Source organism: Gopherus evgoodei, chromosome 2, assembly GCF_007399415.2.
Source record: "Gopherus evgoodei ecotype Sinaloan lineage chromosome 2, rGopEvg1_v1.p, whole genome shotgun sequence".
Taxonomy (NCBI): Eukaryota; Metazoa; Chordata; order Testudines; family Testudinidae; genus Gopherus; species Gopherus evgoodei.
The window spans coordinates 174,840,369-174,866,128 of record NC_044323.1 but is presented as its reverse complement, the minus strand read 5'-3'; the positions used below and the strand labels follow the sequence as shown (position 1 = coordinate 174,866,128).

At 39.4% G+C, this 25,760-nt stretch overlaps 2 protein-coding genes across 8 annotated transcripts in view; one reads left to right on the top strand and one right to left on the bottom strand.

Moving 5' to 3' along the window:
* The window catches only part of ECI2 (enoyl-CoA delta isomerase 2), an 80,423-nt gene extending 79,101 nt beyond the window's left edge, over positions 1–1,322 (top strand). For all 7 annotated transcript variants that reach the window (XM_030552329.1, XM_030552330.1, XM_030552325.1 and 4 more), the window contains exon 10: positions 985–1,322. In XM_030552329.1, coding sequence (XP_030408189.1) covers positions 985–1,140 — 156 coding nt within the window. In that variant the 3' untranslated portion in view covers positions 1,141–1,322. The remainder of the gene's footprint in view (positions 1–984) is intronic.
* Positions 1,294–20,013, bottom strand: C2H6orf201 (chromosome 2 C6orf201 homolog). The gene is made up of 4 exons (XM_030549434.1): positions 20,008–20,013; positions 19,142–19,343; positions 11,266–11,449; positions 1,294–1,573 (listed from the first exon to the last, which is right to left on the bottom strand). The coding sequence occupies exons 1-4, from the start codon at positions 20,011–20,013 to the stop codon at positions 1,312–1,314; spliced, it is 654 nt and encodes a 217-aa protein (XP_030405294.1). The 3' UTR covers positions 1,294–1,311.
* Positions 20,014–25,760: the final 5,747 nt, after the last annotated feature.

Here is a 25,760-nt window from a genome sequence, read left to right as displayed (position 1 = left end):
AGAGAGAGTTCCTGCTCTCTTATGAGCAGACACTGTAACAGGGTACTATATAGAGTCCAAACTTACCATCTTGGGGTTTGGCTTTACTGGTAATTGAAAAAATAACAAACCTCAACCTAAGTTTTCTTCTCAAGCTTGGTTGTTCCTATGGTTTTTCCTCCAGGAATTAATGTCACAGTTGCCTCTGTCCCAGAGGCTATCCTGGTTGAAGTTGGCAAGATGCACTTGCATTTATGGCTCATCACTTTTCATTCGAGTACCTTTAAGAAATTAGCTGTTAATCCACTTGAAAATTATGTGCATTTGCCTTGGATGCTAACTCCTGTAGGGCTGACAGAGATACTGGTTTCAACAGTTTATTTATTTATTTAATAGTTACAAGTTTGCTACAACTGCTGTCATGCGGGATATTCATTTTACTGAATTACCTAGGAGTGGTACCTTCAGCACCTTCAAAAGTGGATTACTACACAAACCAACAAACAACCTACAGAAAAAAAATCCTGAATCTCTGCAAACACATTTCTCTCCTGAAAAGAAAATAACCTACATCCATAGTCCATCTCTTTTCTGACTGCTTGGAATGTGTAGAAAAACATAATGAGCTGGTCTCATAATAGACACTCTCATACCAGCAGTTTATAAAAACTCAATTTATATTTGGAAGCTGCAGGTAGTCTTAACAAATTCCCAATTCACACTTGTCTGGCCACACACATTCTGGGCATTGACTTGATGGATGTATGGTTCCTCCTGAAACCGCATCCTGCTAAGTAGCTTTAGCAGCAATTAAAGCAGAGGCCCCTGTGTATAATGCCAAATTAAATTTAAAATCTAACTGGAATCCAGTTCAGTTTAGATATTGCATATTGAGTGCTTCTCACATGCTACTTTTCAGAATGCTGAACTGAGGGAATGTGTAGAATAACGTACTATGTATGCCTCACAAATTGTGAGCTTTTTGTTTGTTTTTTCTTCTCCCAGTCCTTGGCTCTGTCAAAGCAGTTAATACGAGGTGTGGAAAAGGAGAAGCTGCATGCAGTTAACTGTCAAGAGTGTGAACGCCTCAGGGAAAGGTGGTTATCTGACGAATGCATGGATGCTGTTATGAGCTTCTTTGGGAAGAAATCAAAACTCTAATTTTTATTGTTGGTGGTGATCAGACTCCTGAAGCTCATCTGTTTGTCCTCACTGAAAGGATTTTAATAAGTGAATACTCTTTTTGGGGGGTAAATCCTCGTTGTGCCTTTTTATTGATGTTGATTATTACTGTATTAATTATTGTATAGAAACAATTTAATAAAAATGTTGTTAACTTGTAAGTTCTATCTTTCTGTGGCCTGACATTCTGTATTCAGACATGAATTTGTGATGCCAAACACACTGGATCCTTCTGCCTGGGTTGTTGGCTGGGAAAGCTTTCATTGCTTTACATGCTGAAATGATGTCTTTGAATATAACTACAGCTGTTTGTCTTCCAGAAGGAGTCACGGATTCAATAGCACCAAATCTTGATAGTTCTTCAATAACTGAGTGATAGTCAAATGATGCTAATATGTTTCTTTTTGTCCATCTAATATAGAAAAGGAAATATTGTATAAGTAAAAAGTAAATATTAATTGCAGCTCATTATTGCTTTGGTAAAGTGACATGAAGGGTAAAGGCCCTATTACTTTAAATAATTCCCTGAGGTTTTGTTGATGTACCTTATTTCTTGGCCTTCCAAGTGAATACTATTGTTTAAAAGGTGTTCACCTGGCAGGCATTATAGAGATCTTCTCATTTTATATTTATTTCCAATGTTAGAAATAACCTCTTGCCTAAGGCTGGAGCACTAAAAAGCTTGAAACTGCAGGAGATTTTTTTAAAATGCTGTAAAGACTCAAATCTGGTATTTTCAAAAGACTAGAAAAAGTGGTTGCATATCTGCATATTATCAGGGCAGCACATCCTGCACTGCAAGCTGCTGCTCTGGCAGATCTCAGCATATGACTACAGGCAATGTTTCCATGCCTATTTGTGACCAGTACGGCCACTGTTGAGCCCACATATGCCTCATTCTGACTGTCCAGGCTAGGACAAGCTCCCTAGCTATTTACCTATCAGTAGCTGCTAGTAATGCTATGTGAGAATAACTTTCTTAACTGCAGGCCCAAACCTGCTCATTCAACTTGACTGTATTCAGGAAAGATTTATAATTATAAAAATGTCTGATGGCTTTTTGAGGATGTCTTAATTCCTTCTATTCAAGACTTGTATCTTAAAAGGACACATTCAAATCCTAACTACAACAGAATATGTTGTCATGGATTAAAAAATGTGGCCAGGATTTTGTCCACTAACTTCTTCTAAGTTAACTGGAGATTTGCCATTGACTTGAGTGGGAACAGGATTTTACCCAGTGTATTTTGAACAAATCAGTTTCCTGAGGGAGTTGAAACCATATTCAACAGCATTGAGCTGTCTCATGAGAGTCAAAGAAACTGCTGTGTAGTTTTAGCACATAAGATGAACAAAGTGCAAAAAGTAAATGGCACTAAAGGTGAAAAATAAATTGTTTTAATAATCAAAGGTTTCAGCAACATAGGTAGAGTGAAAAAAATTCTTGTTGTGTCTGTTCTAGAAAACACCAACCAGCCTTAAATTATATGATTGTGATGTGCCAACAAAATGTAGACTGATCTACCTGCTCTAAGGCAAACTGGCCTTCACTTAATTTCTAGCCTCTTGTTAGTTTATCATAACCGTAATACTATAAATATACTGCGCCAAATTCATCCCTGATGTATCTTCACTGAAGGCAATGGAGTTACAATGGGATAAATTTGGTCCATGTTAGTGGTACTGAAATATGTGGAAAGGAACAGGGAGAAGGGAGTGAACTAGAGAGGTCCTGCTAATTTATCATAAATTTCACTTAAAAAAAAAACCAAAAACAAAAACCATTGCAGACAAGGGAATTCAACAGACAAGGAAGTTGCCTTCATGCATAACTATAATTAACAGTACTTAACAATAAGAAACTTGATGTACTTAGTCTCTTTGAAAAGCAACTGCACATTTTCCTATTATGTCAAAATCTTGACCACATGTATAAAGTCATGATGACTAATGGGTATTATGTTAATAAGTTATTGTGATATAAAAGACTCAGTTTAACAGAACTGAAGCAAAAGAGTGCCCTTTCTCTTTTTGTCTTCTCCTTCCCCAGCTGAGCAAGGTAGAGCCAAATTCATCACCATCCTAGCAATAGTTTCTGTAGGGAAAGCAAAATTGATTGGTAGAGCAAGAGTGGGTTAGAGCTGCTAACCTTTTTGTAAATAAGTGTAACTGACAGCTAATTGCATATTCTATCCCCTGGAGCACTCTGCTATTATAAAACCAGTCACTTGGCGGGTCTTCAGATTCTCCAACAGGAATAACGGAACCATCTGTAGCATTATATGCCCGAGAAAATCTGCTGGCTGTGGAGTCTTGGCTCATCACAATTCCATTGACTTGTTCAAGGATCATACGATTTAAAAGGATCTTGTGAAGACTGGGAGGTCAAACACTTGAACTGCTTTGGAGCACAGGGATGTAATTGCAGATACCTGCATGTGACCACCCCAGCTTTCTGTAATATGAAGAGGTCAATTTTCTGATATGCTTAGGGTTTCCCCCACCCCCACTTTTTGCAAATTTCACTGTTGCCTCTATACTAGAATGAAACAGAATGACACAGCTGGGGAAAACTTTGTACATATATGCCAGCAATCATGTTGGGGAAACTGGGCACAGACTGACTAGTGTAAAGTCAAAACTAATGCAAGGGGTTATGTTTTTATTAAGTCATCAGAGCCAAAGGCAGCAGGAAACTGTAACTGAACTATTGATGCAGCTTTTTAGAGGGTAGATAATTGTTCTTCTCAGCCTGATGTTTATTGCTATAAAAATGACAAGCCAATCATGTTTACAATATTCCTGTACCTTTAGCACCGTGTGCTGATTGTTATCTGATAGCTAGGCAAAGAGTGCATCAATCACATGAATTGGGAGCCTTTCAGCTTACTGGATTCTGAGCTTGGGATTTTGCAGCAAGGTTGCTGGAAAACACCGTTTCTAATTATGAGGAAGCTGGTTGCAGCAGCTTCCAGCACAGCATGTCTGTTGAGACCACCATGGCATCTACACCTCAAATGAGAGGAATCAGGAAGTCTGCAGGAAAGGATGTAGAAATTTTCATGTACCAAAAACTGAGTAATAACATGAAGGGACATCATGTTTCTAAAACTAAACTGACACTCTTTATTCAGAAAACTATTCAGAGATACTGCAGCTAGCGTTCTAGCCCACGTGCATAAGAAGTGTGTTCACGGTGCCTCCACCACATTTTCCTTCTGCAATCTGTGCTCTTCCCTCCAAGTTCCATGAAGGTTGCTATTAGGGCTGTCAAGCAATTTAAAAAATTAATCACGATTAATTGCACTGTTAATAATACAATACCATTTATTTAAATATTTTGGATGTTTTCTACATTTTCAAACATATTGATTTCAATTACAACACAGAATACAAAGTGTACAGTGCTCACTTTATTTTGTTACAAATATTTGCACTATAAAAAACAAAAGAAATACTATTTTTCAAGTCACTTAATGTAAGTACTGTAGTGCGATCTCTTTATCTTGAAAGTTGAACTTACAAATGTAGAATTACGTACCAAAAAAACCTCATTCAAAAATAAAACAATGTAAAATTTTAGAGCCTGCAAGTCAACTCAGTCCTGCTTTTTGTTTAGCCAATCTCTCAGACAAAGAAGTTTGTTTACACTTGCAGGAGATAATGCTACCCACTTCTTGTTTACAATATCACCTGAAAGTGAGAACAGGCGTTCACACGGCACTGTTGTAGCTGGTGATGCAAGATATTTATGTGTCAGATGCACTAAAGATCATACGTCCCTTCATGCTTCAACCACCATTCCAGAGGACGTGTCCATGCTGATAACGGGTTCTGCTCGATAACAATCCAAAGCAGTGCAGAGTGATGCATGTTCATTTTCATTATCTGAATCAGATGCCACCAGCAGCAGGTTGATTTTCTTTTTTGGTGGTTTGGGTTCTGTAGTTTCCGCATCGGAGTGTTGCTCTTTCAAGACTTCTGAAAGCATGTTCCACATCTCATCCCTCTCAGATTTTGGACGGTATTTCACATTCTTAAACCTTGGGTCAAGTGCTGTAGCTATCTTTAGAAATCTCACATTGATACCTTCTTTGCGTTTTGTCAAATCAGCAGTGAAAGTGTTCTTAAAATGAACATGTGCTGGGTCATCATATGAGATTGCTAGAACATGAAATATATGGCAGAATGCCAGTAAAACAGAGCAGGGGACATAATTCTCCCCCAAGGAGTTCAGTTGCAAATTTAATTAACATTTTTTTAAGGAGCGTTATCAGCATGGAAGAATGTCTGGAATGGTGGCCGAAACATGCAGGGACATATGAATGTTTAGCATATCTGGCACATAAATACCTTGCAATGCCAGCTACAAAAGTGCTATCAAATGCCCTGTTCTCACTTTCTGGTGACATTCTAAATAAGAAGAGGGCAGCAGTATCGCCTGTAAATGTAAACAAACTTGTTTGTCTTAGTAATTGGCTGAACAAGAAGTAGGACTGAGTGGACCTGTAAAACTTCAGAGTCCACATTGTTTTGTTTTTGAGTGCAGTTATGTAACCAAAAAAATCTACAATTGTAAGTTGCACTTTCACGACAAAGAATTGCACTACAGTACTTGTCTGAGATGAATAGAAAAATACTGTTTCATTTTTACAGTGCAAATATTTATAATAAAAATATACACTGATTTCAATTACAACACAGGATACAATATATATGAAAATGTAAACAAAATCCAAATATTTAATAAATTTCAATTGGTATTGTTTAACAGTGCAATTAAAATGGTGATTAATCATGATTAGTTTTTTTAATCAGGATTTTTTTTAGTTAATTGCGTGAGTTAACTGTGATTAATCAACAGCCCTAGTTGCTAGATCTTCCCTTCTTAACGATTTTTTTTGTTGTGTCTTTTGTGCAAGCCAGCATTTACTGGTTTGCTGGGGCCAGGGGTTACTAGTACTTAAGCCTCGGTCCTTCAAGTGTGCTGGTTTTCGACTCTATCTCCCACTTCTGTCTGTGTTATGACTTTTGCAGGGAACTTGCTTCCGCCCTATTGATGCCTTCATTCAGTTGACTGACATCCTATAGTGCTGTGTATTTCTCATATATGTTGTTTCTTCTGACCAATCTTCCTCAGGTCAGCTGATGTCTGAGGCGCTTTGTACATCCCACTAGTCCTGGCCTTGTCTCCTGCTGTCTGCCGCTATTTAGCAGTTGTCTTCAGTTTAATCTCCACTATTGTTCTGAGTCTGTAGCTACCTCCTATGACCTGTATCTCACTGCAGCTTGGACTGTTGCCTGTGGCCTTTGCTTTGTGTGACTATTTGATGGTTAGACCCAGAGCTGCTGACCTGTGCATAGTGGCCTCAAGTCTTTGGCTCTTTTGTAGTGGAGTGCTGCCTGCTTAGCTTGGCATTCTCATAAGTGCTGTTGTGTACTGCCTGTTGTGACTCTGCTGGGCTGCAGCAAACTGTCCTTCATGGGAAGCAGGTTCTTGGTTCTCCAACCCATAAGCCTCTGTTATTGGGCTACTAACTAGTTCCTGGGACTGTTGGACTAACTAGTTCAGTAGTCCAACATTGCCAGGTATGGATCCCTTTCTATCTCTTTTGCCTCTGCCATCAGTATCTTGGCTGTTTTTAATGCCAACTCTGCCTTCTTGTTGCTTTGTGGGTACTCAAGGGGAAGCTGTCTTGTGCTCAGATTCTCATTTGGTGCTGAATCATTTGAATTCTGCTCCAGTAGCCCATTGTCTGAGAACAGTGTGTCAGATATGCTATATCTTGCAAAATGTACCTTCAATTTCTAAATCATTCTTGCTGGAGTCCTCTAGATATCCACCTCTCAGAAATTGGAGTTAAAATCTCCTATGACCATGTCGTTCCTGTCATTAAAAGGAAACCGATCTGTTCCGACCTTTTTCTAGGGTTGGGCTGGGATTTAATGAGGCTGTGGCATGTCCGTCTATTGATCACTACACTCTGCACACCTCACACTGTTCCATGTATGCTCTCAATTCATACTTGGCTAATATAGATACACATATCCTGATGTATCTCAGGCATGTCTATACCCCAGGTGTGAAGTGTGTATCCATCCGCAGATGTCAGCTCTTAAAACTGTTAGGATTACTACTTGGTTTCCTTTGAACAAAATCCTGTCTTGCTCATCCCTCACCTGAGAGTTAGGAGTAACCTCTGTGGGCACTTGCTTTTTGTGATCTGGCCAACCCTGAAGTCTGAACAGTTTTGTTGCCTGTAAAACCCCATCCCATTCAGCACTGCTGGATTTCCTGGAACCTCCCATCAGAGATGTGACAGTATTGTACACTGTAGCATGACAGACTCTATGTTCTGTTCCACCAAGCTGAGAAATGACTTGCAGGTGGAAATGAAATTTCTTTTGGAGCAGGAACTAAAAAGAGTCTCAATAGATTGGGAAGTCCATTTGCAGAGCTCATCTGGAATGGCAAGATGGCTTGATGAGGTGACCAGCAAGCTGACTGCTATGGACCAGGAAGTTTGGACTTCATTATACCTTAATAACAGTGTAATAAATGCCAAGAACGGGATCTTACAAGGTTAGGGTTAGGGTTACAAAATCAGTCTGGAAATTCCCTTTACAGATGTGGCTCAGGTGAGGCAAAGGATATGCAGGCAATTGGTTTACAGTGAACAAGTTGTCCTGCTTCCAGGATCAGAAACAATAATAACAGCTATATGCTGTGGTAACTTTCCAGCAAGAGAAAGATGAGGAGTGGTTGTGACCTGCTGAGACCCAGATTCTCAGGGAAATCTTAGCGGCTAAAGCTCTAGTGAATCTGAAGCAGGAATACATTCCTGTTTGTTTGCTGAATGTTTCTCAAAAACAGGCACTAAAGTTGCAAAATGTGAAGCAGCGGATCTGGAAATGTTGGTATAGAAGAAAAGCTACAAAGGGGAAAGGTTGCAGTTTTTGTTGGTCTTGTTCCAGCATTCTGCTGGAACATTTAAATGAGGGGCAGAAGAACAGTCTATGGGACTTCCTGTTAGGAATCGGGAGTCCTAGTCCAACAAAGAGAAAAGTAGTGCTGTTCTGGGCCAGCATAAGATTGATACTGAGGGGAAATGACCTGTCAAGCAGCCATTTCATCATTTCCCAACAGCAAAGAGAAAAGGGGGGGTTACATTTTCTCAATGGCCTATATCAGGAAAGCATAACTGAGCCTTCAACCAGTCCTTGGACCATACCCATAGTTCTGGTTAAGACAAAGCTGATAACACCTGATTTTGTGTGGATAACAGAAAATTAAATTAAGTCACTTTAAAGGACTCTTATCCATTACCATGAATAGGTGATACCCTGGATGCTCTAGTGGGTTCTATATAGTTTTCCACACTAAGTCTTAAAAGTGGTATTGGCAAGTGGAAGTGGATCCAAAAAACAGGAAAAACTGCTTTCCCTGTGACAATTGATGACTTTTAGCTTATGCAATGCATCACACTTTTGAGAAGTGAATGGACAGAGTATTATATGGCATGCCATTCTCCGTCAGTTTGCTATACCCAGTGTGACAAAGTTCCTCCTCTACCTTGGTGGGTCCTGTGCTTATTGGCAGATTTGCTGACCTCAGTGATCTTCCCCACAGTCTGGGTCAACTTCTCCTGTGTCTGATCAGGAGTTGGGAGGTTTGGGGGGAACTCGGGCCCACCCTCTACTCCAGGTTCCAGCCCAGGGTCCTGTGGATTGCAGCTGTCTAGAGTGCTTCCTGTAACACTGCAACTCCCTGGGCTACTTCCCCATGGCCGCCTCCAAACACCTTCTTTATCCTCACCACAGGACCTTCCTCCTGGTGTCTGATAATGCTTGTACTCCTTAGTCCTCCAGCAGCACACCCTCACACACACTTCCTCTTCTGCCCCCCCCCCCCCCGGAGTGAGCTCCTTTTTAAACCCAGGTGCCCTGATTAGCCTGCCTTGATGGCTGCAGGTGTTCTAATCAGCCTGTCTGCCTTAACTGGTTCTAGCAGGTTCCTGATTACTCTAGTGCAGCCCCTGCTCTGGTCACTCAGGGAACAGAAAACTACTCATCCAGTGACCAGTATATTTGCCCTCTACCAGACTCCTGTACCCCACTGGCCTGGGTCTGTCACACCAGATGATATCCTGCTGCTAAAATCTTTGAACAGGAACTGATGTTTACAAGTGATATGTGATAAGATTAAAGCTGCCAATCAGAAATTGAACCAAAAATTGAATGCAAGTTGTTCCAAAAAGAGGTAATTTACCTTGGGTGTACAGGTAGTTTGGGGTGTGGGAGATTTCCATAGAAACAAAAGAAAATTGAGATTATGCAGAACTGGCCAACTCCCCAGACAATCACACATCTGCAGTTTTGTAAGGCCCTTCTAATATAGAAAGTTCACGTGCGGATTTGCTAATATTGCAAAATCACTACATAGAATGGATGAGAAAGGGAAAACATTTTAATGGTCAGCAGAATGTACTTTTCAGGGCTGAGAAGGGTTTTTGTCACAGCTCCTGTCTTGGCCTATCCATATTTCAAAACCCTTTTCATATTGCATGCTGATAGCAGTGACTACTGATTGGGGTCAGTATTGACACAAGAAAACAAAGGACTTGAGAGGGTAGTGGCTTATCTTTCTCCAGAAAGAAATTATTTCCCCACCTGAAATAAACTCTTGGCAGCGGTTAAATTTATAGAACATTTTCACCATTTGTACTGAAGGAAATCTGTGGTCAGGGCAGACCTCACATCTCTGCAATGATGCTTTAGATTTAGGATCCTGAGGGGCAACTTGCCAGGTGGTTGGAAAAACTACAGTGTTATGATTTCACGGTCATGCCCTTTAGTAATTCTAATGCCTTGTCCAGCAGTCCTTGTTGGAAGGCTAATTGCAAACACTGCCTTTACTCAAGAGAGCAAGGAATTAGTTGCTCAAGGAAATGAGTGTGCTCAGGAAGACATGGCTTTCTCCTCTCTTCCATAACTTGCAGAAGTGCAAAAGTTCCTGGTTCACGCACTGGATATGGGTGTCCAAGAGTAGACTTCAGAACAAATAAAAGCTTCCTAGAAAGAGGATCTTGATATCAGAATAGCATGTGATTGGCTGTTTTTTCCAAATGATTTTCCAACTTTGAAAGGTAACATGCCTCTCAAAATACTATAGTAAAAGCTTTCTGGTCAGAGTTGCAAAGCTTGGAGTTCAAAAATAAAATATAGTATAGGATATAATAAACATTAGCTGGCAATGGGTAGTGATATCAGCTGGTTCTCACAGATGCACTGAAAAAAAGAGGATATTCATTAATAATCTGGAAGAGGAAGTTTGTAGCATGTTAATGTCATTCACAGATAATTTTGGAGATGCTGTGAACACCAGATAGGTCAGAAACATTACAAAAGGACAAAGATACATTTGGTAAGAAATAACAGCACCATGAGATTCATCTTCGAAGCATATGAGGATAAACCATCAGTGGACGTGGGATGGGGGAGAAAGAGACAATAAATAGGAGGAGAAGCATCTAACATGCACAGACTGCAAAAAGTGTTGTGTGAGAGTGCACAGCAAATTAGTGAAGAGTGTGCAATGTGAAACCAGAAAAATGAGCTAATGGAATTTTGGGTTACATATGATGAGGCATCAAAGCAGGGAGGTAACAGTCCCTCTAAAATGTTGGCAAGTTCTATTCTATTTAAGTTCTTATGCTCTCACCACACCTCGCAGCACCTAGTCCTGGGCACCTCATTGCCAGAAATATGTAGAGAAGCAGAACCTTTGAATGCATCTTAGTATTTTAATTTTTATAGAACTCTCTCTCTAATCCCTTTGCCTGTACAGCCAGAGGTCTTAATTACCATCTGACACTATGTATGGTGCAAAAGGAAGATAAAACTGCCACAATGGGGCCAAATTTAGCTAGTATAAAACTGGAGTAACTCCACTGACTTATTTCTGTTTTACATCAAGTGAGAGCAAAATTTGGCCCATAACACCTCCTAAAATAATGTTCCTAGCTATATCCCCACATATAATAACACTGTTAAAGTGATATCTCTGTCTACAATATCTGAAAGGATAAGACTGATGAGTTTTACCTTACAATTACTGCTGACATCGGGGTGTCCTTTAAAGTAAATCTGAATTGCGTGTATTTCTCAGCAAGCCTGTTGGAAATGTTTCTTTTCCAGAGTGGTACGTGGTCTGGCTCTGGTGAAAAATAAAGCTCACGGTGTAGCCCCTTACCGGTTAAAAGATTTTCAAAGCTGAAGCTGTGGAAACCTGAACTCAAGCAAGAGAGAAATTAAAAATATAGACTGAACCTTCAGTTCTCTTAGCCAAAATTTTTTGTCACCAACAGTGATTTAAGCTGCCTCAATGTTTGGGGGACTAACTTGTGACACCTTAAAGAGGGCCCAATTTTCAGAAAGCACTGTGCACCAGCTCCTTGGAAAGCAGGACCTCTTAAAGTATCTCAAATTGGGCACCAAAAATCACTAGTCATTTTTGAAAATCTTGGCCCTCAAACATATTTAAAATCTATTGCAGCACAGAATCTGCTTCTTTATATGGAGTCGCTGTGTTGGCAGAGACTCTTAAATCTATCCAGAACTGATGCCTGTCATGAAAAGTGCCATCTTGGAAGTTTTAATAACCAGAAGTAGTTGGAAACTTTTTCTTCTATTTTATGCTGAAGACGGCACCTCTAGTTGCTGAGACCCTCAACACCAGACTAATGTATTGGGTCAATACTGACAACAGCGGAAGATTGAGACTGAGCGAGCAACATCACTTTCAGTAGCATCTAGGTTTTAGTATTGACCTGGCTTGACCCTGTTTAGCTTGTAAGAACTAAAGAGATCACAGATCTAAGTGGTGTGGCTGCAAGCAAATGAAATTAAATCTGAACGTAAGTTTGGGATTTTTTGACTTGTAACAATGATATTTTAAGCAGAAGCATTAAACTTCACTTATCCTGTTTGAATTCTGCTTTTTGAACCTGTCCTAATAAATATCGCCATTATGAGCAAGTATTTCCCTCAGCAACCATCTTTGCATTATTAATAACTAACTCAATTTGACTTGCTAGAGTAAGAGCTTTCCTTAATATGTCTGACTACATTCAAGTTACAGTCTTTCATGAATTCATGTAAGGTTTTCTCACTAATTGCTTTCTAAGCACGTCATCCATCTTATCACTAAATTCACACGGTTAGGTGCTTGTTCCCTAATGCAGAGACTAAGGGACAGCTGAAGAGATGAAAGACCAAAGAAGTGGAGCAGAAATAAAACGAAATATGAAAATGAATATCAATAGTCCACAGCACGAGGAGTGAGAATGAAGAGAGAAACATTTATCTGGTGCATTTAGAAGAATTAGAGTTCACCAGGCAGGGGATTTACAGGAACAGTGGAAGTTTGAGTTTGCTGGAGTTCCATGACTGAGGTAACAAAATTATGACTATGGGTGAAATACTATAATTAATTCCTGATTGGTCTTTGCTCAGGCAAAGATACCATTAAAGTCAACCAGTCCTCAGATCACGCAACGGACCAGCACTGTTACCAGCTCCTGCGATTTTATTGTGAGTCCTGCGATATCTGGATGTTTTATTTTTTTTAAAGCCTTAGTTCCTGAAGTCATGCCACTACATGTGAATCACAGCTATCACATTTTTTTTAAAGTAGTATGTTCCTAGCCCTCATGGTTGTGGAGAGAAGTTGGAAAATGTGACCCCTAAATCAGAATGCATATACAAAGACCCCAAAATGTATTATTTTTAAGAATTATATGATTTTTTTTGTGGGTGCCGACTCATGATTGTTGAATCTTGAGGCTGGCAATACAGCAGAAGGGGAAAATTATTTGAGAATCATTCACTTATCTATATGCAGTAATACAATATTTCTGTTCTAACCACACTATTTAATCATGTCCAGAGGATAATAGTTAAAGTTTTAAAGGGTTTTTTTTAGTAAGCATATACTTTAATAAAGGGAAATTTGTTTTATATCATCTGTGATGGAGGGAATAGAATACAGAAGAGCTTTGCAATACTATGCTAAACAGCTGCTGCATTTTGCTCTAGAGTGGGCTGCATTTTAGTAGTGGGTGAAGTGATCATTCTATATAGACCTGATCCCACAAGCTGATCTAAACAGGTTGCGATCTCGCTACTTGTTAAGATCCTCACTTACTTCAGTATGGTTCCATGCAGATATAAGTATTAGTCAGCACTGAGCAGCTTGCAGAATCAGGTCCACAATTTGTGATTCTGGATTCCTTTGGATGAACAGTGCTCTACACAGTAAGGACCTGGTTTTTGGAGATATTTTGCATCCATAACTCCCATGAAAGTCAAAAATTGCTGTGAGTGCTCAGCATGTTTGAAAGTCATGCCATAAATATATATTATTTTTTGTACAAGGTGTGCTCTGTATTAATAGCCTCAACCATGATTACCTGCATGTCTACGATATTTTGAACTAACTTTATGGTTAGCACCATTAATATTTAATTTCTTTCAGGAGCTGAATATTTTTGGGGTCTTCACCACCCCCAAGACGTTTTTCTACTGAACGTTCAAAGATCGTAAATCACAATCATTTTACTATAGTATCATATACATTATTTTCTCTTAGGGTAAATGTAAAGTTGATAAATATGTTAAGGTAGTGGTTTTCAAACATATATCCTTAGGGGTACGCAAACTCTGTAATGGTGGACAGCGCATTTTATTAAGTAAGAGTTGGCAATCTAATCATAGGTATATTCTGACCCTATCTCAGATGGGGGTGCGTGGTAGACTACATTATTTGGAAAGGGATGTGTTGTCATGTTCTTACACGTTCCAGGGTAAGAAAATGAAACATACATTGAACAGCAATGTAAAAAACAAATGATATTTAGAACATCTTTAGTCAGTGAACTTCTTGTTCCTTGTTTAGAATAGGAATAGGATCCTTTGGAGATATACTCAGAGATCAGCCCATGTTGCATTGATAAATTGTTACAGTATTTTAGGAGAAGAGGCAATTTGTATTCTGCAGCCAGGAAGAGACTAAAATTAGAAATTAGCAAATTTGGTGTTAAGATCACTTGACCTGGAAAAAGTTATAGGAGCATCTCTGCTTGTCTCTAGATAGAAGTGAAAGCAGCCAACTCATCCTGCTATTGGATATTATTGGACTGACATAAATGTTGCCTTTGTGGGAGCTGAGTATGGAGTATTTGTTTTATGTAGATTTTTTTTTAAAACTGTTAGGCCACAATTCTGCCTTCTGTATATCTTAGTGACACCTTCAGTAAATTATTCCTTTAGTTGGGGATGAGGAGTGTAGTAGATGTCTGGTTAGTTAGATTACTTTATTAGGTGTGTCTGATATTCTAATTAGGATCTATTCTGATCCCATGGCTCTTTAGTACTGACCGGAGATGGACCTAAGCCACACAACCTGAATCTGGATAGGGTTCAGATTTTAACCCAGAGGTAATGGGATGTTTAAATTTGGTGTTCCTGTTGAGACCCATCTCAACTACTGATCTAGGAAATCAAGCAATTCTCCTGATCTCCATGTTTGAGGAAGAGGAGAACAAGTTGAACTCTCCATTCCCTACAAAGAACATTCATATAATCATTCAAATCAGAAACTCTGAAGACTTCAGAAAACTGTACAGATGGAACTCATGTATTTTAAAGGTACCTTGTGCACAACCTTACTTTCTCCTTCCTTGGGAAGAGACAAAATTCCTTGTACTTGGACTTTTGTTCTACTTTAAAAATCAAAGCACTATTACCCTAGTTGATATCGATTCTGAAGCTCTAGGATAATGTTTTATCTAGATAATGTTTTAACTGCATCTAGAACTGTCCGTTCCTCTAGAACTGCCTGTTCAGATCAAAGCATTTTCATCTTTGATAGTGAAAGGGCTAAATCAATAAGATCTGGGCTCTTTATCAGCTGACTCAATCAGTGGTGTGAGGTAACTTGTGTTCTGCCATTTAAGTAGATTTTTTTCCTTTGTAAGGTGTAGTTGAGAAGGGTGTCCATTCTCCCCGTTCCCAGCCCCCCAGCTCACCTGCCTCCTGAAACTCATTTTAAATTTCTGGCAGTAATCTCTCAGGATTTAAAATCTCTTTTTAGCAAGTCAGGGATATTTTGTTAATTGCATCCTCCAAAGTCCTTGATTTGTGCTTTCCTTTCACACAATCTCACAAGTGTTTTGTGGATTGGAGTGTCAAGTTTAATGCTGCTGCTTAGAAAAGTACAGTTGGATTTGTCCAGATGGACACTCTCACAGGTCTCCTTTTATAGGTAGGATTAATTTTATTAAAATATAATCTGCCCATGCTTACATTATCCCCTTCAGGCATTCTCTTTTAATCTTTTGCAAATTAGCATTAAAACAATCACTGGCATTGATTAAGAATTACATTAAAATGCAGACACACCTTTTTAGGCTACAGCTGCTGAGAGAAAATGAACCTGGGATTTCCTTTTCTTAGAGTCAATCTCCAAGCTAATCAGATATGATAAAATGTGGTTACACTAGTCATTTGAACATTATCATTAAAGGGGAATATAGTCATCTCTTAATGCTCAGAGAATTGTTTCTATGCTGTAAAGAAGTCTCTGTCCCCTAACCTTATAACTAGTTGTTTGTTGTTCCGTAGCCTTGCTTTGGAGGAAGATCTACAGATTTCTGATTTGCCAACTCATATGGGGTGAAATTCACCCCCATGAAACAGAAGAGCAATGCATCACTTAAATCCCACTCAAACTACGGCTCAAGTAGTGCCTAAGCTTTGGCAGGGGAGTGAGTTTCACTCACATTCTTTTTAGCCTGTCGAGGTACTTCTCTTTCTTTTTCTACTTTTTAGGAAGTATTGCTACTACCTACTTGGGATTTCTTTCTGACCAAGATTTTGGTGACAATGTTACTGTGTCTCTGTCTCTTCATAATTTTTTACATTATGAGTTGCAAGAAAATTAGAAATCTTTGTTCATCTTATATTAGGTTTAAGTGGCTAGACATTTCTATATTACACTATTAATCTCAAAATAGAGAGTCTCAAGTTTCCAAAATAGTCAGGCAGTTAAAAGAAATGCCTATTCACTGCAAAAAAAAAAATCTTTTGAGTTGATCCTGACGTCTTGGAGAATATTTCAGAATAAATAGTTTCCCATTCACACCATCATATGAAAGTCCACATGTAGGTGGAATATGTGGGAAAGTTAAATATATCCATGTCCTATTGCAGAAGGAGGACCAAAAGATTTTGGCTCCTTTGTTTGTTACAACTGTCTTGTCATTGCTATTTGTTTGCTTGTAAGTTGTTGGCTTGAAGGTGTGAGGATATTAAATAAACAGGCTGAACTCAGTGCTGAAGAACATGAGAATGTCTCTTCTCTTTCTCCTGAAGGTGGAAGACACACCGCTTTCAGGGGCTTGGCTGGATTCAAATATCAGCCTCTGTCACCTTTCATAGTCTCAGCACCTTCACAGGATGCTTTTAGTAGCATCCTCAGCTCACTTAATATGCAACCTGCTAATGCACATGTAGCAGGATTGTAATTAAACATTATAGTTACATTGCTTTTGTCTTTGTGACAAGAAATTCTCATTTTTCAAGTTGGAGTTTTAACTTTTTATTCAATTCATTTACTGAGTTATCCCCATGGTTCTATCCAGACTTAATTACAGTTTAACTTCTGTTTCAAATGGGTCCACATGCTCCTATTTTCTAAAAAAAGTCTTTCAGCTTTAAGTGCTTTTAAACTTAAATGATTCTTAGACTCTTTGAACTTAAATCATTAACAAAGGTATTGTCTTTTCTTCTTAACAATCTTTTGAGAGGTTCTTCTTGTCTTCCTGAGTTTAGTAAGAAGGTTGCTTAAACTTTGCCAGATTGCTAATTCCTCTAGTAACCAGTTATAGGCAAGTTCATATGATCACATATTGGTACATAAATCATCTCACTATTCATGTCACAAGGATATCAGGAAATTGTTATATTACATGCTTACATTCAGATCCTAGCCAATTGCAAATGAACTAACAAAAAGAAGCTTACAACATTGTAAGCATTTGGAATAAATGAAGGATTCTTACTGGTGCCTGGAGTTCTTAGAGATAGCTCAGCATATTCACACTTACAAGTACTGCACTGCTTTGTGGTGCCTTATTATAGCACCTTCTCCAAGCCGTGTCTGTTAGCATCCTTTTGCACCCCCAGCCTTTCCCCTCAGCATCTCGGAAGGTCCTGAGAGCAAGGCTATATAAGGAGTGCAGCACCCGCTATCACCTCAATTCCTTCCACTGCAATGGCAGAGAATAAAAAGTGACTATGACTCTGACAAAGACAGGGAGGTGTGTGGGAAGTGTGAATGTGCAGCGCCATCTCAAAGAACTCCAGTTACAAGTGAATAACCTTCATTTCTTCTTTGAATGGCTCTGCATATTCCCACTTATGGGACAGACTAATAAGCAGTGCTGAAAATAATATGGAGCTAGGCACAAAGTTGTAAATGAACAGCGACTACAGCACCGCTCTAACAAATTCAACATCTGCATTAGCAGCCAAGTCCAAAGCATAATGCGTAGTGAAAGTTGTGAACAGAACTCCAGGTAGCAGCTCTGCAAATCTCCAGAGCGGAGACTTGTTTAATGCGAACAAAAACGGTTGCCACAGCTCTAGGGGAATATGGATGTATTGTCCCGGGTATAGGAGTCCCTGCCAACTAATAACATTCAACAATAAATGGCTTAATTCATCTAGAAATGGTCTGGGAAAAAATGCATATCCCATGTGATTTTTTTAGAACAACAAAAACAATCTGGATGATTTATGAAAACTTTTAGTTCTGTCTAAATAAGAAGCAAGGACCAGCCTTACATCCAAAGTACGTAAAGTCAATTCAACCTTATTAGAATGTGGCTTGGATGAAAAAACTGCGAATTAATGAACAGATTGACATGAAAATCTGAAACTACCTTTGGCAAAAACCTGGGATCAGGCCCAAGAACCACATTATCTTTGTGGAAAATAGAGAATGATGGATCAGCCATAAGAGCATTGAGCTCGTTCATCCTTCTGGCAGATGTTATAACAACTATAAAAGCCATTTTAATAGATAAACAATGTAAAGAACACTCAGCAAAAGGTTCAAAGTGTGGTTTCATCAGCCTGGCTAGAATAGGGTGACCAGACACCATATGTGAAAAATCGAGACAGCGGATGGGGGTAATAGGAACCTATCTAAGAAAAAGACCCAAAAATCAGGTCTTTCCCTATAAAATCGGGACATCTGGTCACCCTAGGTTAGAACCAAATTGAGATTCCAAGGAAGGAAAGTATGTCTCAAAGGAGGATGCACATATAAGCCTTTCATACATTTCTTAATGGCATTATGTACAAATAATGATCTACTATCAAACAAAGGCAGAAATGGCTGCCAAGTGAACCCTTAATGATGAATTAATCCTGCATCTTTAAAAACATAAAATATTCTAGTACACAATGTATGGATGCTGAAGCAGAAGAACCACCCTTTCCAGTCATCCAAGTCACAAATCTGGTCCATTTTGACTTTTGTAACCATGTCTGGTTGACTGATTCCTAACATTAAGCAGCACATTGCACACAGCCAACGTGTAACTCACAAGCCAAATGCAGCTATAGTCACCTTCATCTTTAACATGGAGGGTGGCCTGTGGAGATGACAGTTCCCAGCATATGGTGTTCCACCTTGATCCAAGTGGTATCACATGATAGAACTAGTCATTACCAAAAGCTGTGCTTCATCGGTAAAGAGGAGGGCACCTGCAATCTCCAGTCCATTTAATATATTTTAGGTGCTGTTATTACTGTGCTATTGGCAACTGACATCTCTCCCTCAGAAGCAAGGCAAAGTTTTGACGCTCCTGCCTGCCCCATAACTATAGATTATATACAATTGGTATATACATACATTCTCCTTCCTCCTCACTAGCGCACTGATAGAGCAGCTCCTTCAGTGGATCCTGCAGTTTGCAGTGAAGTCTGGATAGTTTTATAAACATTTTGTAGATATCCTCCTCCTCGTTATAGGAGTTAACTTTCTGACACTTTCCTAGTGGGGGCAGTTTCAGGAAAGCTCGCTCCCCAGACATCCTTCTTGAAGAGAGATGGCCCTTTATTTCATGGGACAAGGTAAGTAAACACTCTTGCAAGGTAGGCTGAACTCTTCTTTCTCCTTTATAGACAGGCTGAACAAAGTGCCCGCCTGGTGGGAATCAGGCTCTCACATCCTTGGCCTTGCTGCTTTGGATCACAGAAGTCACAATAGTTCTGTGACATCACAAAGACAATGGAAGGAAGAGAATGTATGCTCCAACACACTAGATAGTGGGCTCAGGAGCTGAGTGGTTACATTCTTCTGCTCTATTGCTTCATGTTCTAGGACTAATACTGGGTCCATAACATCAAATGGACTCTGACAGTTGACATTGCTATCTCCTCCCTCTACACTAAGAGCTCCAAGATCTTTTAATTTCCTGTGTTATAAGATGAATAGTTATAGGTAGTAGTAATTTGGATTATTAATAGGATTTGATTATTAGAAATATAGACAGTTTGGTTTTGTGATGACTAGGAAACCCGCATGGTTAATTGCCTACTGGGCACAAAGGTTGTGGATCTCACGAGACCTCTAGATAGATGTATGTGCATTGCTGGGGAGGACTTGGAGCCAGTGGTCATGATGCATGTGGGTACCAGCAACATAGGAAAAGGTAGTGAGAGGCCCTAGAGGCCAAATTTAGGCTGCTTGGTAAGAGATTAAAGTCCAGGACCTACCTCCATGATAGCATTCTCTGGACTGCTCCCAGTTCCACACACAGGGCCAGAAAGACAGGCAAAACTGCAGGACCTCAATGCATGGATGACATGATGGTGAAGGGAGGAGGGGTTTAGGTTTATTAAGAACTCAGAAACCTTTTGGGTAAGGAGGAGCGTATGCAGGAATGATGGGCACCACTTAAACCAAAATGGAACCAGATTGCTGGCATGTGACATTTTAAAAGGTCATAGAGGATTTTTTAAACTAAGGGCTGAGGGTAAGCTGACAGGTAAGCAGCAGTACACAGTTCAGACGCAGAAATCCCTTAGCAGAGGCCCGACTTTCTTATGTGCTGGGGGGTACTACCCCCGGCTCTGCACTCACTCCACTCCTTCTTCCAAGGCTCCTCCCCACCTCTTCCTGCCCCTGCTCCTCCCCTTTTCTCACCAGCACTTCCTGCACACTATGGAACAGCTAATCGTGATGTGTGAGAGGCACTGGGAGGGGAGGAGGCACTGATCGTCGGGGCTGCTGGCAGACGGGAGGTGCTGGGGGAAGGAGGAGAAGGAGCTGATGAGTATAAAAAAAAAAAAAGTATAGTAGTAGGAATATACCACCTGACCAGGATGGTGAGGGTGATTGTGAAATGCTCTGGGGGATAAGAGAGGCTACAAAAGCAGAAAATAAGTGATAATGGGGGATTCTGACATCCTCATATTAATGGGGGATTTTGGCTATCCTTATATAGACTAGGTATATGTCACCTCAAAAATTTCTAGACAGAAATGAATGCCTTTAGGAGCAGCTCATCCTGCAACCCATAAGGGGAGAGGCAGTTCTTGATTTAGTCCAAAATGGAGCACAGGTTCTGGTCCAAGAGGTGAATATAGCTGAACCACTCAGTAACAGTAACCATAATGTAATTACATTTAACGTTCTTGCCGGAGGGAAATGCCAAAATGTACCCATCCATAGTAGCATTTAACTTCAAAAAGGGAAGCTATGCAAAAGTGAGGAAGCTAGTAAGTGGAAATTAAAAGGAAAAGTCACAAGAGTGAAATGCCTACACTCTGTATGGAGACTATTAAAAAAACACCATAATAGAGGCTCAAACTAGACAAACTCTCCCAGTAAATTAAAAAAAAAAAGTAAGAGGACCAAAAAAATGCCTCCATGGCTAAACGGCAGAGTAAAAGAGGCAATTAGAGGCAAAAAGGCATATTTTACAAATTGGAAGTCAAATCTCAATTAAGAAAATAGAAAAAGGTATTAACTCTGGGAAATCAAGAGTAAAAATAGAAGAAGGTGAGCCAAAAAAGAATCTGAAGAGTAACTCGCTGAAGACACAAAAACTATCAACAACAAAATTTACATTAGAAGCAGGAAGCCGGCCAAACAGTTATTGGGGCCACTGGATGATTGAGGTGCTAAGAGAGCACACTAGGAAGGCAATGCCATTGCAGAGAAAGCAAAATGAACTTTTTACAACGGTTTTCATTGCAGAGGATGTGGGAGAAATCTCTACATCTGAGCCATTCTTTTTAGGTGACAAATGGCAGGAACTGTCCCAAACTAAGATGCCAATAGAGGAGGTTTGGAACAAACTGACACATTAAACAGTAATAAGTCACTGGGATCAGATAGTATTCACCCAAGAATTCTGAAGGAACCCAAATATGAAATTGCAGAACTACTACCTGTGCTATGTAACCTATCACTTAAACCAAACTCTGTACCAGATGACTGAAGGGTAGCTAATGTAATGCTGATTTTTAAAAAAAGGCTCTAGAGGTGATCCTGGAAATTACAGGCCTGTAAGCCTAACTTCAGTACGAAGCCAATTAACTGAAACTACAGTAAAGGACAGAAATATCGGACACAAATAAAACATGGTATGTTGTGGAAGAGTCAACACAGCTTTTGTAAAAGGAAATCAGGCTTCACCAACCTATTAGAATTCTTAGAGGGGGTCAATAAGCATGTGGACAAGGGTGATCCAGTCCATATAGTATACTTAGACTTTCAGAAAGCCTTTGACAAGGTCCCTCACCAATGGCTCTTAAGCAATGTAAGCAGTCATGGGATAAGAGGAAACAACCCTTCATGAATCAGTAAGTGCTTAAAAGATTGGAAATAAAGGGTAGGAATAAATGCTCACTTTTCACAATGGGGATAGGTAAATAGTGGGGTCCCCCAACGATCCGTACTGAGACCCGTGCTGTTCAACATAAATAATCTGGAAAAGGGGAGTGAACAGTAATGTGGCAAAATTTGCAGATGATACAAAATTACTCAATATAGTTATTTTATTTTATCTCCACGTGGAAAAGCATAAGAGCAACTTGTGAACAACAGAAACAAATTAGTTTTTCATTCTCTTAACTCAGAAGTGACTGACACAATTTTTCCTCAGCTTTTCAGGAGAAATAATTTTTAAGCAGAGGAGAAACTTGGAAAAATTCCACCCCAAAGAGAGAAATTGTGGATAGTTAAAAGTACATGAAAACAAGGTTATAATGGAAATGATTATGAAACCTTAATTAGGTTGGTCAGTGTTGGTGACTGCTTCATTAATAACTGAAGGAAAAAACGTGGGCAAACATGCAAAGATTTATGCCCAGATCTTCAAAAGATAATTCCTGGTTATTACAACCTAATAAATCTTGTGAGAAAGAAACTGGTTTTTTTTTCTTGCATATGTATTGGACCAATTCTACCATGCCAGCTTTTATATGACAGCCTCTGGGCAGGTCTACACTTAAAACACTGCAGTGGCACAGCTTCAGTGAAGATGTTACTATGCTGATGGAAGAGCTTCTCCCATCGACATGATTAATCCACTTACACGAGAGGTGGTAGCTATGTTGATAGGTGAAGCCTTCCCGTTGACATGGTGCTAACTACACTGGTTGGGTTAGGTCAGTATAACTGTGTCATTCAGGGGTGTGAATTTTTCATACCCCATGAACAATGTAGTATTACCAGTATAAGTTTGTAGTGTAGACCTGGCAGCTCTGATGTGGTCATTGTCAGTTCTTCCGATTCTGAAGATCCTGATCAAGTGTAAAACAAAGATTGATTTGTTTTATATTAGGGTTGTTTATCTCACAAAGTAACTGTGGAGTGGAGCTAAGAGCTGGGCCACATTTATTGGTTTAGGAGTAGTTGTGGGATAATGGAGCCTTTTCACTGAACATTTTGGTTCCACTCACTGATCATAAAAAAAAAATGTGTTTAATAAGCATGAGAACACACCTAGCTCTTTAAAACTCAAAATATGGCTATTACTACCTATGAAAACAACAATTTTCAGATGTGTGCATGTTAAACATATAGCCTAGCCAAAATGGTTTGCCCACAATCTAAAAATAATATACACCATAATATATTATTCATTTACCTAGTTAGTGTAAATTCAGTCTGAACAGTGTGTACTATCAGTCTAGTGTAACATTGCTGCAATCCACATATTAATTCAAACCCTGAGCTGTAAGTCCTCCTTAGACCTTTTGATTGGGTCATAATGTCTTGGTGACTGACAGAGTAAAGTTCTGAAGAACAGAGTTCTGATAAACTTGTACTTATAAAAAGTATACAGCAGCACATTGTGAGATTATTCAATTGTAATCATGATTTAGGATTTGCTATGCTGTCAGGAAACAAATGTTCAGACTCAGCTTTTATGTTGTCATTCATCAACTTTATTATACTTTCAAGGTCTTAACTTGGTTTATTATTGATATTTTTAGGATGTGAAAGTGGTGTTTTAAGCGAACATTTATTCCCCCCGCCAACAGACAGCAATAAACTCTGAACTGCTACATATTTTGTTTCTGTGATTTGATGGCAATATTCCATGTATTTAACCTTAAGCTATATCATTAACTTAATTGATCCTATCTGCATAGTCCTTGTCAAATTTTCTCTGTTCTTCTAGTCAGGCTCCTCTAATCATGCCATTAAGGCAGATACTATTTATTGTACTAAAGACAACTTGTATTCTCTCTCAACTCTGAACCTTCCATTTATCCTGCTTCTTATTATAAAGCAGTTGGGTCTTAGCCACAAAGAGATTCAGCAATGTGCAGAGAGAGAAGATGATCTCAAGAATACTCGATCACGCTGCTTGGGGGACAACATTTTATTCCAGGACAACAGAGTTGATAGATTTCACTAAGAGGAAGAGGATTCTAGACTGTGTTTTAATGCCAATGAGCAGTAGTTTCAATTTAGCTGAAACTGTGTGGGCTTTAAAATAAAGCATAAAATATTATTGACTAAAAAAAGTAGAGATTGATATTAGTAAGTATCTGAAGAACAGGGAATACATTTACAAGGAACTTAGTAGAGATTTTAATAGCAGTTCAGATATGGCATTAATATGAAAAGTCAAGGAAATTTGTAGGGAGCAAAACTACAGATATAAATCTAGTTGAGTAGAATAATGCAAACAAATAGTAAATGGAAACAAGTAGACATGGAGAAAGGTAACAAGTATTGTCTTCCAGTACTTGTCGTTGGGACTAATTGTATTTACATAATTCTCTTGGAGCAAGAACAAATTGCGTAGTATTGAAATTCACAAATAGAAGGAACAGTGGACTCAGCTGAGAGAAGTACACAACTGCAAGAGGTTCTGAAGATTTAGTTGTGGTGTGGCAGTGGATTTATTTTGTGCAGAGACATGTTTAGTCTCAGCTAAGCACTCACACCCACTTCATTTATCAGTCATCAAAAAAGGGGGGGTGGGAGTAAGCATGTTGCATCACAAAACAAAGTTGTTTTTTTAAGATAACGGGGTAAAAAAAACTGGCAGTTAGCAAAAGTGAAATATATTCCCAACCTTCTCTATCATCGTTCCCAGCAACAAATACTATTACAGTATAGGAGAATCCCAATTTCCTTACTATGTAAAAGAATAAGCACAACTGCTACAAATGGTTTAACTTCTGAAACTGCTTGTAACTCCAACCACTTGCTTTTTTTACAAGTACCATCCACGCATATTGTATCCCAAAATACTTTGTGCAGACTAAAGAATACAGTAATAGAATTAAAATTAAAAGTAGTATCTGTGGCAAAGAGAAGAGACATAGGCAAAGGAAGAAATATGTTTGAAATGAAATGTGAAGTTAGATTTGGTGTAAATGCCTAGACAGACCTACAGTTTTGTCAATGAAGAGACCTGTTACTTACCTTACAGTACCTGTTGTTCTTCTAGATGATTTCTCCATGTGCATCCCATTCTAGATATGAATATGCTCCTGTTGCCCAAGATTGGATTTTTTTCGACCAGTAGTGTCTGTTGGGGCCAGGCATGCACTCTATATATCCTTGCACCGTCCACTCAAGGGCATAAAGGGCAAAGCAGCCCTAAATGCCAACACAGAAGAGAATTCCAAAGCTAAAGGACTTTGCATTAGTGTGGAGGAAGGATGGCTCATGGGATCTGTGTGGACAAAATAGCTTGAAGAACCACTGTTACTTATATTACAGTAATTGTTCTTTCTTCGAATATTTGTTCATACGGATCTAACTCTAGGTGATTGTCTAGCACAGGGGTCTCAAACTCAAATGACCACAAGGGCCACATGAGGACTAGTACATTTGCCCAAGGCCTCAATTACTGACACCTCCCCACCCCACCCCACCCCACCCACCCCCTGCCGCCCTCACGCCCCCCCACTCCACCCCTTCCATGAGGCCCTGCCTCTTCCCTGCCCCCATTCCAACCCCTTCCCTGAAATCCCCACCCCAACTCCGCCCCTCC

Coding starts and splice junctions, on each gene's coding strand:
- C2H6orf201 (XM_030549434.1), bottom strand. Junction 11,450..19,141: donor TAGTGAGGAGGAAGGAGAAT/GTATGTATATAC, acceptor GCTTGAGTTCAG/GTTTCCACAGCTTCAGCTTT. Junction 1,574..11,265: donor ATGTCAGCAGTAATTGTAAG/GTAAAACTCATC, acceptor TTTCTATATTAG/ATGGACAAAAAGAAACATAT.